Source organism: Micropterus dolomieu, linkage group LG22 (genome assembly GCF_021292245.1).
Source record: "Micropterus dolomieu isolate WLL.071019.BEF.003 ecotype Adirondacks linkage group LG22, ASM2129224v1, whole genome shotgun sequence".
Taxonomy (NCBI): domain Eukaryota; kingdom Metazoa; phylum Chordata; class Actinopteri; order Centrarchiformes; family Centrarchidae; genus Micropterus; species Micropterus dolomieu.
In genome coordinates, this window is record NC_060171.1 from 23,403,099 (window position 1) to 23,416,927 (window position 13,829).

At 41.5% G+C, this 13,829-nt stretch overlaps 1 protein-coding gene across 3 annotated transcripts in view; it reads left to right on the forward strand.

Moving 5' to 3' along the window:
* Nucleotides 1-13,829, forward strand: part of brsk2a (BR serine/threonine kinase 2a) — a 165,208-nt gene that overhangs the window by 128,962 nt on the left and 22,417 nt on the right. For 2 of the 3 annotated variants that reach the window (XM_046036661.1, XM_046036662.1), the window contains exons 5-9: nucleotides 2,886-3,002; nucleotides 7,273-7,306; nucleotides 7,425-7,493; nucleotides 9,043-9,189; nucleotides 13,615-13,646. In XM_046036661.1, the coding sequence (XP_045892617.1) occupies nucleotides 2,886-3,002; nucleotides 7,273-7,306; nucleotides 7,425-7,493; nucleotides 9,043-9,189; nucleotides 13,615-13,646 (399 nt within the window). Of the gene's footprint in view, nucleotides 1-2,700; nucleotides 2,764-2,885; nucleotides 3,003-7,272; nucleotides 7,307-7,424; nucleotides 7,494-9,042; nucleotides 9,190-13,614; nucleotides 13,647-13,829 lie in introns of those variants that run through there. The other variant, XM_046036663.1, reaches the window with a different exon arrangement.

Consider the following 13,829-nt stretch of genomic DNA (forward strand, 5'->3'; position numbering starts at 1 on the left):
TAGTGAATGCGCTTGCTCTCTCTAATTGGGTCAACAGAAGCCAAAAAGTTTGAGAGAAAAATGGAAAGATAGAAAGTGGAGAATGACATAGAGGTGTGCCGGAGGCTAAATGGGTGCATATCAACTCAAGGATGGTTAAAAACCCCACTCCAGCTAACAATAATGGTACCAGGTTGCTTTAGTACTTCATGAAAATGCAAAACAGGTGTGCTATTTTACAGGAATGTTAATATGTCAAAAAGATTCATTGGAGCCATTAGTGTTATTTTCAAGTGTTCTGGTTTAGCTAATTAGTGCCACATATCTTGGTGCGATAACACAGGCTTAACGAGAGGCAATATTAAACATGGAATATGTCAAATGTGTCACAATGGGAAAAGTATATTTTCCTGGGGCTGGAGAATTAAGTTATACAACTGCTCATCACCATAAACATGTCTGGGATATTATAGAGATGTGAGCCCCAAGAGGACAGACCTATTACAGCCTTCTGTAAAAGAGAACATATCAGCATGGTACGTACAAATGATCATAGGCAATTAAGAGCGTGGTGTGTTCAATTGCAACAATCATGTATAACAGCCCCACTGGGGTGTAAACCTTGCTCAGACAGCGTGTAGTAGGCACACACATGTGCCCAGCAAATTACAATGAACAGCATTGTGATTGCATGCTTAGTAGTGAACTGTGAGGCCTGTACCACAAGTCCAGGTAGAACTGTGTAGATAACAATATAAGCTAACATGATTGGTGGCAATAGTTGGCTTTAAATAGTCGCTTTCTTTCACCGAGAGTAGCTCCGACATTTGTATTTTTTTCATTTACACAACTGTGAAAAATAATATGCACTCCTGGCATTTAGTATTATAGTAGTATTTTGTAAAAAAAAAAAAAAAAAGAAAGAAAGAAAGACAAAATATGAAATAAAGGCTTGCCTGTAAGCTAGTGGTGCACAAATTTCTGGAAAGAAACACTACAGTTACATTCAAGCTCATTGCAGCTGCTGAATTTGTTTTACAGCATCTCTTCCTGTATGACATATGAATACAACACAGCGATATCCCTGCTGCAAGGCCTGCTGTGTGAGCAAGATTACAGTGGCAAAGTGCAGCCTAATGTGTCAGAGAGGCAGTTAAATGTCCTATTATGGATGCCAGGGTCCTGACAACCAATAAAGCATCCAGATTCAATTTGTCCCTTTGATGCTGTTGGTGGATAAATACACAGTTGCCTTCTTTCTTTTGTGGCTGGTCTCTTGAGGTTTGGCTCTTTGTGTTTTACATGTGATAGGCTTGTGATTACGCAATGTTTATGCCATGTTTATGGGTCTTTTAGGTAATGTATTAGTGTATTGCATAAGAGGCTGACAGCTCAAGAGTACTTAGATATTTATGACTCTGTTGAGGCTATGGTTTGGCTCTGATTGGGGTCTGTTAGAATCAAGAGGTTATCTCCGTGATGTCAGTAGTAAACAATTTTCGAACACTAGCCACAATCAGGCTTGTCACTGCTGTTGGTTTTGTCACACACCAAATTATTTATTCTTCTGGTCACTGTATCTACAAAGTTATAATTTGACCTTCTGTCATATTTAAACTCCAGTCACAAGTGATTTGTAACTTTTAGCTGTCATTTTGTTGCTGGGAGAAACATTGCTTTTTAAGCGTTATTCCATCAGGCATGATGACGAAGAACACTTTCCTATATGATATTGACGTGGCGGAATAGAAGGAGACTTGTACACATATTCCTCAGAGATGCTCAGTACAACCACAGTCTCACACTGAACACTGAATAAATATTAGTTCCTTCCTTGTGTGGTTTGACAGTTTTAAAAGACTAACTCTCAGGCTCCTGACATCACTGCCAAATGATGCTAGTGTGAATTGAATAAAGGTTTTAGCCTGAGGAGATCTGTTTTAGATGCTATCTGTGTTTTAGTTCAATTATAGCAGTGATCACAGAGACTGCCAGCATGATGACAAACCAGCTGACAGCTAATCCCTCAGGACAGGAAACGAGTTGTACAGCAGCTGATGTCATCGAAGGTTAAATGTCCATTGTGATGAGGCACTCTTCAAAGGCAGACGCATCCAGCTATTGTTCCTCTCCCCTTTCTATCACTAGCCTAAAGAGAAGATGAAAGTCTAGCTCATGACATCCCGACAGCCCTGTGGCTCTATAACACTCCCCCTGGTTACAAAAAGCATACAGGGAGGTAAACAAGTATACACATATATAAGAAAGATGGCTAGAAGTGATATCTATGGTGCTCAGCCTTGGTAGAAATCACAAGAACATCACAGTATGATGTAATACAACCCTAAGCTAATGCTTAGTAGGTAACTCTGCTTTCGCATCAAAATTATAAACTCTGACAACAACAGCATACATGATATAAGAAAGATCTTCCTCTCAGTGGGTCCCTTTTAAGAAGGGAGGCGATGTCCGCTGGATATTACTCCCTTGCTGTGTTTAGAGGTAATGAATGGCAGCTAATGAACACCTCCTTTGACGCCCTTTGCTCAGCCACTTTGCTTGTAGCTGTCTGGAGATGAGAGGAAGGGGATGAGGGGCAAAGGAAACAGAAGGAGAAAAGGACACAGCAGGGGGCTGTCACACCGAGGTGGGAGCGCCTTATAGTTTCAACATGGACAGATCAAAGAGAGAGGTGTTGCAGCGAGGAGGGCTCTCAGTAACAGGATAAAATGCTGTGTTGTTCACAGTTGCGTGCATGGTTGTGGATCCAAGCTTGATCCACAGGTGTTTAATAGATCTTGCTTCACACCTTTCGTTTCTCTTCAGTGTTACAAGTTTATATAACTTATAATGAGCTCTTTTATGTTTCATTAACTGTTTTATGTTTATGTCTCAATATCTTTCAGCCACAGGGATCTGAAGCCTGAGAACCTGTTGCTAGATGAAAAGAACAACATCAGGATAGCAGACTTCGGCATGGCCTCCCTTCAGGTTGGAGACAGTCTGCTTGAAACCAGCTGTGGGTAAGTAATATGGAAAACTTCTTGATGCATGCTTTCTTTCCTAATTGTCTGACTCACATTCTCTGCATTTCGAGGATGAATGTGCTGAAGGTAAAAACAGGTCAAAGTTGGAAGGCACATGGAGTTGCCGGTATCCAATAGAGAGTAATGAGTGGAGCTATCAAGCCCTCTGCTAGGTGCCGTGTTCTCAAAGTTATCTCTCTCTTAAGGAGAGACGATTCGTGTCTCTGACAGAGTGTACTGTCTGGCTGTGAACAGGGCCAGGGCCAGGGCCACACATTGCTGCTCTCCATCTCTTCATATCTGACGATGAGTTTTATGGTCTGGCAGTCATGACCATGCCAGGCCCATCAATCCCACAACAACTGTAATGAATTTGCTTGCAGGAAAAGTCACTTTCAAAGTCATCCATATTGTGGGAGTTTTACTTAACCCTGAAGTGTGGTGAACATTGTGCAGGGTCACATTTGTCAATAAAAGAAGCAATGGAGTTGATGATGATACTTGGCAAGAAAATTGATTTTGGGCATAAAATAATGGAGTGGTCACATATTAATATGTGTCTCAGAGTTGGAGTGCCTTGATACATCTGTAGATACAGAAAAATATCTGTTCAGTGAGAACAACATGTGACATCTTAATCACTCCAGAAATGCTTCAGAAAATGATGGAGGTATGGATAGCCCATTAGATGCAAACCAAGGGGTCTAGGGCTGTTTTTGCAGATTCCTGTGGATCTAGATGTCTTGGGGAGAATCTTTGCTCTGTGTTTACACATGGCACTGCGTGCAGGGCTGGGAGATAGAGAAGCCCTGTGACATCTGTTCCCAGCTCTGTCCAGATTATACCTTCAAATCAGCAACTGAAAATACACCCACTTGCATACACGCAATTCTGCAAACGCGCATGCGCACACAGCACTGCCAAGGCTTAGCTCATCCCTGACCTCTAGGACCCTTTGTCCTCTGTTTGTTTGGTTGTCTCTCTGTCTGTCTCTTTCTGTCCCTGACTCCCTCTCTATAATACACACGCCCATTTACGCATGTGCATGCACACAAACAAGCATGCAGTTGAAACTGTTGCATAATTTTTCCAGCAGTAGCACAGTGCCTAAGCTCTCATGACTCATCATTAGAGATCAGGTCGACTGAGAGCAGGGCGCATCGCTATCTGTAAGTAAAATGTGCATGACTGAGTCATTCTGCAGCCATGATGACTACGCTGAAGTGTTTCCTTTTCCTAGAAAGGCCACAGAATGAACAGCTCTTACTCAGCTTTTTGCAGTATCCTGTAGACCAACCATATCTATATTTGATTGCATTTCGCTTCCACTGTGAGCAGTTCTGTTATCCTAGCCAGGTGCAGCGCATCTGCTTAGTCTCCCACATACATTTACAAAGTATTAAAGGTACTTGTTGCAGGTGGGAACACAGAGATGTTTTACAGAGAGGCAGGCGCACATACCACAAACTCCCACACTCATCTAAGAAAAGTAGCTCGTTCCACTCGTAGCTCCATCATCGTATAAAAAAAAAACATTTGTATGTGTGTCTCACAGGAATGTGTGATCACCATTTGTGTTTGTGTCTCTATGTCATTGCCTAATTCATGTGAATGTGCCGTTTACTGTATGAGTGGTTATTGATTATTCATGCTCTTCTGACTGTACCATCTCTAACTGTACATATGACAGTTTTTAATTAAACGCATTTATCTGGCCCGCTCTCACCATGCAGCAGTCTGACACAAATATATTGCATTTGCCACGGGTAATGGAGCTGAGTGAAGACGAGACTCGCCCCAGGTAGAGAAGAAGGGGGAGCCTCGGAGCACATACATGCAAACATACAGACATATAGATGAGAAGATACATGGACAGACACATGCAAATATGGATCCAGGAAAGTACACACAACCTCACTCTCTGTCTGCATGAGCCCTGCTGCGAGTTCATCAGTGCTTGCTGTTTGTTTAGTTCTGTTGCTTTGATTGATGAAAGGAAATTATCTTGTATGCAGTGAGGAGCTGCGCAAATTTGGTTCGAAAAGATGAATGTTCATAAGGATGAGCTGCATGTCTGTGTCTCCTCAATATTGCTAGCCCATACTGCTCACTCTTGCACTACTCCATATGAACTCGTATCTCTTAAGCTCTTGATACTCTCCTTGCAAACTGCATAAAATGTACTGTGTGTACTGTGTAAGGGACATGGTAATCTTGTGGTAAACTTTTTAATAGTTTTTTTGGCCTCTTTTGTTCCAATCTCTTTGCAAATACCCTCACAGTGATAAGCCCTTCTGTGTAGATAAAAACAGCTTTTCCTGCATCTTTATCATTTTTGTTTCCCCACTTCAGCAGTCTGCTTCAGTACAATGTTAGGTCCTTATCCAAATGCGTTTTCTGTTTTCTGGCAGACAAACCACTTACAGCTGCATTTTGTCCCAATATACTGCTATTTATTGTCCTAATAATAAAGACAAATTCCCTGTCTGTTAATTCAATTTATGCGATGTTAATGGTGTTATGTTGAAAGAGTAAATGAGCTTGAGCAAATAGCAATAAAAGACTGATGTTATCAACCCTCGCACAACTGTTCTTCTAAAGACTTGTGCATTTTTCACTCAAAGGGAAGCATCTCTTACAGCTTTCGATTTATCTTTAGTATCCTAGTTTAACAATCTGAACTTCATGTGTGAGGAGCAAGGTTTTTATTTATCGTGATATAAAGTTCATGATGTATGGGCTTTTATATGTGGCCAGAATTTTTATGTGGTGAGCTAAGATACATTTATATGAACTTTATTTACACCTCTAATTAAATTAGGCCATTAAAAGCAGGTAAAACACAACAGGAAAGAAGGGCCTTGAATTCTCATGGATCCTCGCCAAATTATTTGAGTACACACTTGTTTCAAAGAGCTTGAGTCCCACAGTGGAGAGATAGAATAATTATGGAGTGTTTCAGTATAGAGAAATTTAAAAACTGATGTATGTGGACAAATATAAGCCATATAAGTATGTGTCAGAGTTGAGGAGAGTTCAGGTAGGTGATATGTGTGACTGATTTAGTTTTCTAATATTGACAAATTAGGATTCAGCTCAAGCAGAAAGCTGAGGTGCCTGTATTCCAGTCTTTACCTACACCCTGTGTTTGCCAGCTAAAGCCTCTTGAAATAATTAGTTTCCATTCATGCTGGTTCCAGCTGTGGCTCCTGTGTTGTTGAAGCATAACTAGTGCAAATCTCAGGCTTGTTTTTTATTTTTATTCCTCGCTCATCTGCATAATGTACTCTGACACTTGCAATCAGGAAGGCCGTATTTGCATAGGTTTCGTGTTTGAACTTCCCCGTTCACATGGTGGCAATGTTTGTTATCGGCCCGTATTTTGACAGCCAGATGAAGCCACGCTGCCAGGGCTTGTATTCGTGAGTACACAAGACAACTGCCGACCTAATGGGCACCATGTTTACAGACTTCAGATAGTCTCTCATTAGAGCCAAATGTCCTGGTATTAGATATGACTGAGCGGGAGAAGGAGGTGGAGGACATCTTACCAGGATGAGAGGTTTGGGGAGACAGGTGCCTGATTTGCTTTCTGTATGTAGTCACAAGTAGACAAGTCAAAAAAGGGCAGAGCCCTGCCCAATCTCAGAGAAACAAAGAAACATTCTGTAATTAAAAGTTAATTTGATTTGAGATTGATGTTAAGCACTTGTTACTCCTTACTTTCTCTGTATTTCATTTTAGTGATTTTGGAAATCTGGCAATGTCAAAGTATTGCAAAAGTGCCACTGTGTATATATAGAATAACAAGTCACTCCACAGCCACTCCGCTCGTCCATAGCCATTGGTTTATGGAGCAGCTGTTGCAAGGTAGCTCCATAAATCTTCATACGATATTGATGTGTCAATCTAGGCATTGGGTTTACTGTCAGCCCATCCAGGTGCTGTAAAGATTAGTGGGTCTGTTCACTGTCTGCTGTGAGAGGATGCCCTTGAGTGAGCAAGCAGGAGGACATCCAAACTCCCTCAGGATATCTAAACTCCCAAAGCACATCTTGATCTACGCTAACTGGAGACATTTATTGTCTGCCTAAATTCTTATTTTCACATTTTCATACAGTGGTGTAAGTTTAATGGTTGTTGTGTCATGATTGTTTAACCCTGACTTACTTCGCAGTATAGCAGTAGAAATGGAAAAGTTCTTAAATGACCCTTCTTTATTATGCTTACTTCCTCAATTCATTTAGTGTATGCACTTGTTTTACAGATCTCCACACTACGCTTGTCCAGAGGTCATCAGGGTAAGTCAATTTTCACTGATTCATAATATTGCCTCTGCTCTACTAGCTTCTTTTTCATAGTCCATCTTATTTGAATCAACCCCAACACTCCCACTAAGAAACACTCTCTTGTTCTTAGGGAGAGAAGTATGACGGGAGGAAAGCAGACGTCTGGAGCTGTGGGGTCATTCTTTTTGCTCTGTTGGTGGTGAGTGTCAGCTTGTTCTTTACTGACTGATGGTGATTGGACTGACATACAGTTTAACATTCTCCAGAGAAATACGGTGTAATACAATTTAACCCAAACGTTTTGCCTACCATCTATAGCTGACAGTATGTCCAGCCCTTGTACCAGCTATAATGACTCCAAAGTAGGAAACAAGTAAGACTCGTTACAGGACACTCTTTGCACAACTTTGCACACTGACCGTGGGCTCAAGTTTGACCTCAGTGGAATGAGAAGATGGTGGGAGCTTGAAGTTGCCATGGAGCCTCAAATATAAGTTTAGAGTTCAGGAAGTTAAATTCAAAATCCTAACATTTAGAAGGTCTTACCAGAAAAAATGTTGCAGAAATGCCCTCAAGCTGATAGAAGATCAGAGAATAAGAAGCATCTTTTTATTCATTATCCTGTATCTACACACAACTCTGTATCCATAATCAGGCCTATTCTCTAGCAACATTATGTCTGTGGTTCCCCAGCCGTGCAGCCCTGAAGCTTTGTTTCATCAACAGCTGTACTGTAGTTCCTACACACTCCTGTACCATGAATAATTCATAGAGCCAAACTGAAAGAAGAGAGCCCAAAATAAATATCAACGCTGACAGGGCAGCTTTTGGCTACAGGCCCTGTTTATTTGTCTTTGTTTTTGCCTCTTTCTCCCTCACTCCGTCTCTTTCTGTCAGGCGTGCGCGTGTGTGTGTGTGTGTATCTGTGTTAAGGACAGGCTCCTTTGTACTTTTGTGTTGCGTAAACCAGATGTTGTTTATGACTATCCCCATCATGACCATACTTCTCTTGCTCCAAACAAAAGTTTCTCCCCATTGCTGTTTGACTGCAGATGAATACTGTCTTTCTCCTGTTTTGTCCTACTGTCTAGCTGCGAGATAACCATTTGTCTGATTGTGGGAGACGTGCATACTCCCCAGCAGTTAGGATGCGCTCAGATCATCTGTTACACATGCCTGCCCTCCCTTGTTTTCTCTACCTCTCTTCATTCCTCAGCCTTTCTGTCTGTCTTTCTCACCCTTTTCCTCTTTATCTCCCCCTCCATCTTGTCTTTTGGTGGAGGTTGTCATTCATCAAACAGCCACATCTGTGAGGTGTCAGCTCGCTCTGATAAATGACTCTGATGAGAGCATGCTAAATGAACGAGGTAAATGAGAAAGCTGGATAATTATTGGAAAAGCCCTGTTTTCAGCTTACCGCTGTTCATTATTTATTTTGCATCGCGGCTAAGGGCAGAATCCTCTAATTGGAGAGTTGAACGAGTTGAGAAAGTGAACATGTTCTTTAAGTTGTGCAGGATTAAGACTCAAAATGTGGTTTTGTTTCTTCTGGCGACCCTGGTTAGTCATTCATTTTTTTCTTTTCTTTTCTGCCCTTGATTGGGTGAATTTGTCTGTTCTAATGCTGGTGTTAAAACAAGTGAAAACTGTTTCTTCTCTACTCAGTATTTCATTCCTCATTCCATCTTCACAATTTCAAATTTCTTTTCCCTTTTCTCACTCTTTGCTTCTTTCCAATATCTCTCTAGGGTGCCCTGCCGTTTGATGATGACAACCTGAGGAATCTGTTAGAGAAGGTGAAGTTGGGAGTGTTTCACATGCCACACTTCATTCCTCCAGACTGTCAGAACCTTCTCCGTGGCATGATTGAAGTGGATGCCTCAAAAAGACTAACGGTCAGTTCAGTTAAGAAGCTGGATGGTAACACACCGTTATGATTATCTCCATATACTTTTGTGTGCTTTTAGTCTTGGGCTGTTCACAATCATTAATTGATTGAGGACAGCAACAAGACATAAGGTAGTTATACTACATCAGCAAGGCCTCTGCCGCGCATTTTAAAGACAAATGAAATTCCAGATATGCTGTCTAAGTTCTTTTGAAGAAGTGCAAAGGTTGCACACACAACCGTGAGGACCGTAGACGCGATGGTTGGCCAAAGAAACTTACTGCAGCAGATGAAAAATACATCATGCTGTGCCATCAGCTCAGAACTGGCAAAAAACAGTGGGACCCTGGTGCACCCATCTGCTGTCACTGGAAGTCTGATCAGAAGGGCATCTGATTGGCCCCAAATGTATTGTACAGTATAACAACGGCCTTAAACATGCAATGAAAGTCATTAAGAACTATCTTCAACGAAAAGGAGTCCTGAAAGTGATGGTGTGGCCCCCACAGAGCCACGATTTCAACATCAAGTCTGTCTGGGATCCCATGAAGAGAGAGAGTAGCAGCTGAGGCTATGAAATGTGGGTAGTTGTCAAAGATGTTAGGGCCAACCTACCTACCAAGATCATTCAAAAATGATGTACAAGTGTACCTTAGAATTTATGCTGCTTTGAAGGCAAAGGGTGGTCACACCAAATAAAACTTTTGCACAGTACTGAATATATTTAAGGGTATGTACATACTGCATTCACACCCTTGTTAGCACAGAAATATTTAAGTGAAGGTGAAGGTACACAGTGCTCTTTGCACTTCCTTATGTACAATTCATACATTCTCACTGACTCAATAACACCTGAATAATATCTGTATTAAATATTTCATATCCATAGTCCACGACTAGAGGCATTTACTGATGATGTTGTAGAAGCATCAAACCACATTTATATGTTATGTGAGACAGCATTCATGGGGAAAAAAAGACCCAGACACATCAGAAAATCATTATTTTGCACATTCACCGCAAGCTGGGGGAACTTGTAATGCTCCAAGGATAGAGCAAGATGGCAGAGACACACATTCAAACTAAAGTGACTAACATCAACTTTACGCTGCTAAGCCCGATCATTGTCTTTTTCTTTGTTTCTTCTTTCCTCCCTTGTGTTCCAAATGTGTTTGCCTTGCCTCATCCCACATTCTGTTTGTGTTCTTCCTCAAGGACAGGATGTGAATTCAGGAGAGGACTGCTGTTTGTGTACTCTCCCTCTGCACTATTTAGTGTACTCATCACAATGCCAGTCCTTTTCTACACAGCAACTGATCACCTTGGCAAGGTGGCTGGAAGAGAGCACGAGAAAGCAAAGATGTGAAGGGCAGAGAGACAGGATGAGGGAGAGAAAGAGATGGACAAAGGGAAATGTAAATAATGAAAGTGGCCAGAGATCTCAAAAGGTGTGTGCTTCACAGAGAGATGGTGCTGCCCTTTGATTCGTGCCATTCTCACTCAGATGATGGACAGAGGTGCTCACAAGTTACTGTATTTACACATACACAATATAAAACCCCAAATTTTCACACACATACTGTTCTGTATACAGAATACATATATGTACAAATCCTTTCCAGGTTCTCCAGATCTCTGTGAATCAATGCAGTAAACAAAAGTCTTTTCATGAACTTGCTTGTAAGCAAATGTGGTGACACTACCCTTACGTGGATGTTGATACTCCATTTCCCCATGCCTTAGCTTTCTTTCACAGTGTCAGAAATGTAAAAGACTGCTAAAAAAAAGATCAGAAAGCTACAAAGAAACTGACGCTCATTTGCAGGAGAGTTGACAACCTTACGGTATAGCCCTTCATATGAGCAGCAGTGTTGAAACATGAACTTGAAATACCCCACTATATGCTTTATTTTTTCTGTTCTCTTTGCCTGATGAGGACAGGTCACCCTGAGATCCCCTAGATATGTCCGCCAGCCTCCGGCGCTGTCCTCGACAAAGGGTTACACACAGACCGGGCCGCTGGGATAGAATATGCTACCTCTCTGCCCCCCTGCCGTGCATGAGGGCTCCAAACAGAGCTCTGGGGATGTGTTGTAACCTCACAGAATGTCAAATAGCCTTGTTAGATTGAGCGTTCTTAGAGTTCCTTGGTGACCGCCCACTCAGAAAGAAGACAGGTACACCCTAGAGTGGCGAAGGGGAACATGTTGCACGGGATTATTTTCCATAACAATATTGTCAGTAGTTTGTTGAATTGATCAAATCGATAGGATAGTCAGACTACATCTGCTGGCTGTGTATGTTCAATATGTCTATTTTCACCTTCTGTTAATTAGATTTTGCTAGTAGATGCACACAAGTACACGAGTCTGAGTGGGAGGGCACGTACCCGGGCTTAAGGGGCTTAGCCCAATAAAAGCCTTTCTCTTCATTTCCTGTCTATGTAATCGGGGCCCCAGAGGTGACCAGGCCACCCACCTCATCTTCAATATTAAAATGAACCCTGGAATGATGCTTCCTCATGATCCCTGACTAATGAAGAGGGTTGGCTAGTTTATTATATTAAAGGACCAGTGTGTAAGACACTGTAGAGTGTGGTCAATTTACAGAATATGGTAGGAATGGAATATAAGTATGTGAGTTTGTTTTCATTGGTGTAAAATTATCTGAAAATAAGAATTGTTGAGTTTTTGTTACCTTAGAATGAGCCCTTTCAATCTTCAGTCCCCATGTTGCACCACCATGTTTCTATAGTAGCCCACAACGGACAAACCAAACACTTGCTCTAGAGAGGGCCATTTGCTTTTTTTGGCACTGTAGGTTCTCCTGCACTCTTGGAATGAGAGGTTGAGGCAAGGGGTATTCAGTTGGTTCAAATCTGCAACTTCATTGCTAGATGCCACTAAATCCTACACACAAGTCCTTTAAAGAGCAGTTTATCAAAGACCTAATTCACTGATGGTGATGACACAGATGAAGAACAAATTTTTCAATCATAGAAAACTTTTAAATACTTATTGCACTCACTGCAGTTTGGTTTTTACTTCTTTTTTCTAGTTCTTTAAATGCTGTTTTATTTATTTATTATTTTCATTTTAACCAAATATAGTTACTGTGTTTTGGCTTTGTAGGGCAGAGCAGGTCCCCATTGCTCCCTGCCCTAATAAACAGCCGTATGATTCAGATATGCATACACACACAGACCGGCATTCATTTTGTATTGGTACATGTTGCACCAAAATGAATTCATGCAGGACCCAGATATACCAGAACACATGCACTCGTGGATACACCTAGCAAAATCACCATTACAGCAGCATTCCCCACTGCCTGATTGAAAGCAGCTGGAATTGTTACTGTCACATTTAGACACTGATTGATGTGATACTGCATTTCAAATCACATCACTTTCAAGCCTGCGTGTGATATCAGTCTCTTGCCTTCAGACCTCCAATAAATGTGGGAGAGAGTATAGGTCACCCAGTGGCCTGTATCTAACAGGTGTGGTGTCCCTGTCAATAAAATGACCTCTGTGGAAGCAGACAAGATTCACCTATAGTCCGTAACTGCACTCTGGCCAGCTCTGTGACAGAACTAGTATCCCATGAAGGCATTCATCAGTGCGGAGGCACAGAGGTAAATAAAGGAGACACATAGTCCAAGAACTATACCACTGAATAAGTGATAATAATTAGAGCTGCTATGTGTATCTACCGTGGTTCCTCAACAACAGCAGGAGCAAATTAAAAAGTCCCAACAGTGACATTGATCCTATTTTCCTCTGTGGGCAGCAGCACTGTGGAATCAACAGACATCTTCCTTGTTGCCCTTTTGCTCACAGTTTCTGTCACTTTTTCCTTTTCCTTACTCTCCAAAAGACCACGTTGACAGTGTTGTTGACAAAGTGGCCACATTAAAAGTGTGATGACAAGAGCAGTATTGAGAGAGTGTGTGTTTGTGTGAGTAAGAGAGATGGGAAGAGAATGAGAATGGGAGATTCCCTTTAGACCAGAGGGCTTGGCAGGGTCAGCAGTGTGTGTGAGGGAGATAATATTCTCTGTTTATAGCTCAGTGGTATCACTTCTTTCTCATTCTGTTACAGCACCTCTCTCTGACTCACTTCATTTCTCAATAAGTTTTTCCCATTGGCAGTATTAATGTTTGAATATCGTATTATTTACTTCCACCGTCTGACTATATTGTCCTATTGTGTTTCCATTAAGCCAGTAGGCTGAGGGCTTACTTAAACCATCCTGCACCAAACATTTCTATACACATACAAAATATTATTGTTCTTTGCGTTCACATTTTTCCTCAGTGATTCTGTTGCTTTTGACTGTTTTCATAGAATGAAAAAGATAACAAAATGATTCAAATCAAATGTATCACGTTGCTTTTGTACTGACCATTTCTTCTCTCTTGTCTTTTACAGTTAGAACTGATCCAGAAGCACACATGGTACATGTAAGTAATCCTCTGTCTTTCCTTCCTCTTTCCTCTTTACACCTTGCACTCCTCTTCTCCCCTCTCTTAGCCTATTCTGCAGGGGTTGTAGACCTGAGGGGACCTACCACATGATAAATGGCTTTGAGTTTCAGCCCTGTACACAAGAGTAAATTTGAGCAGGGCATGACTCCACTCTCTGGG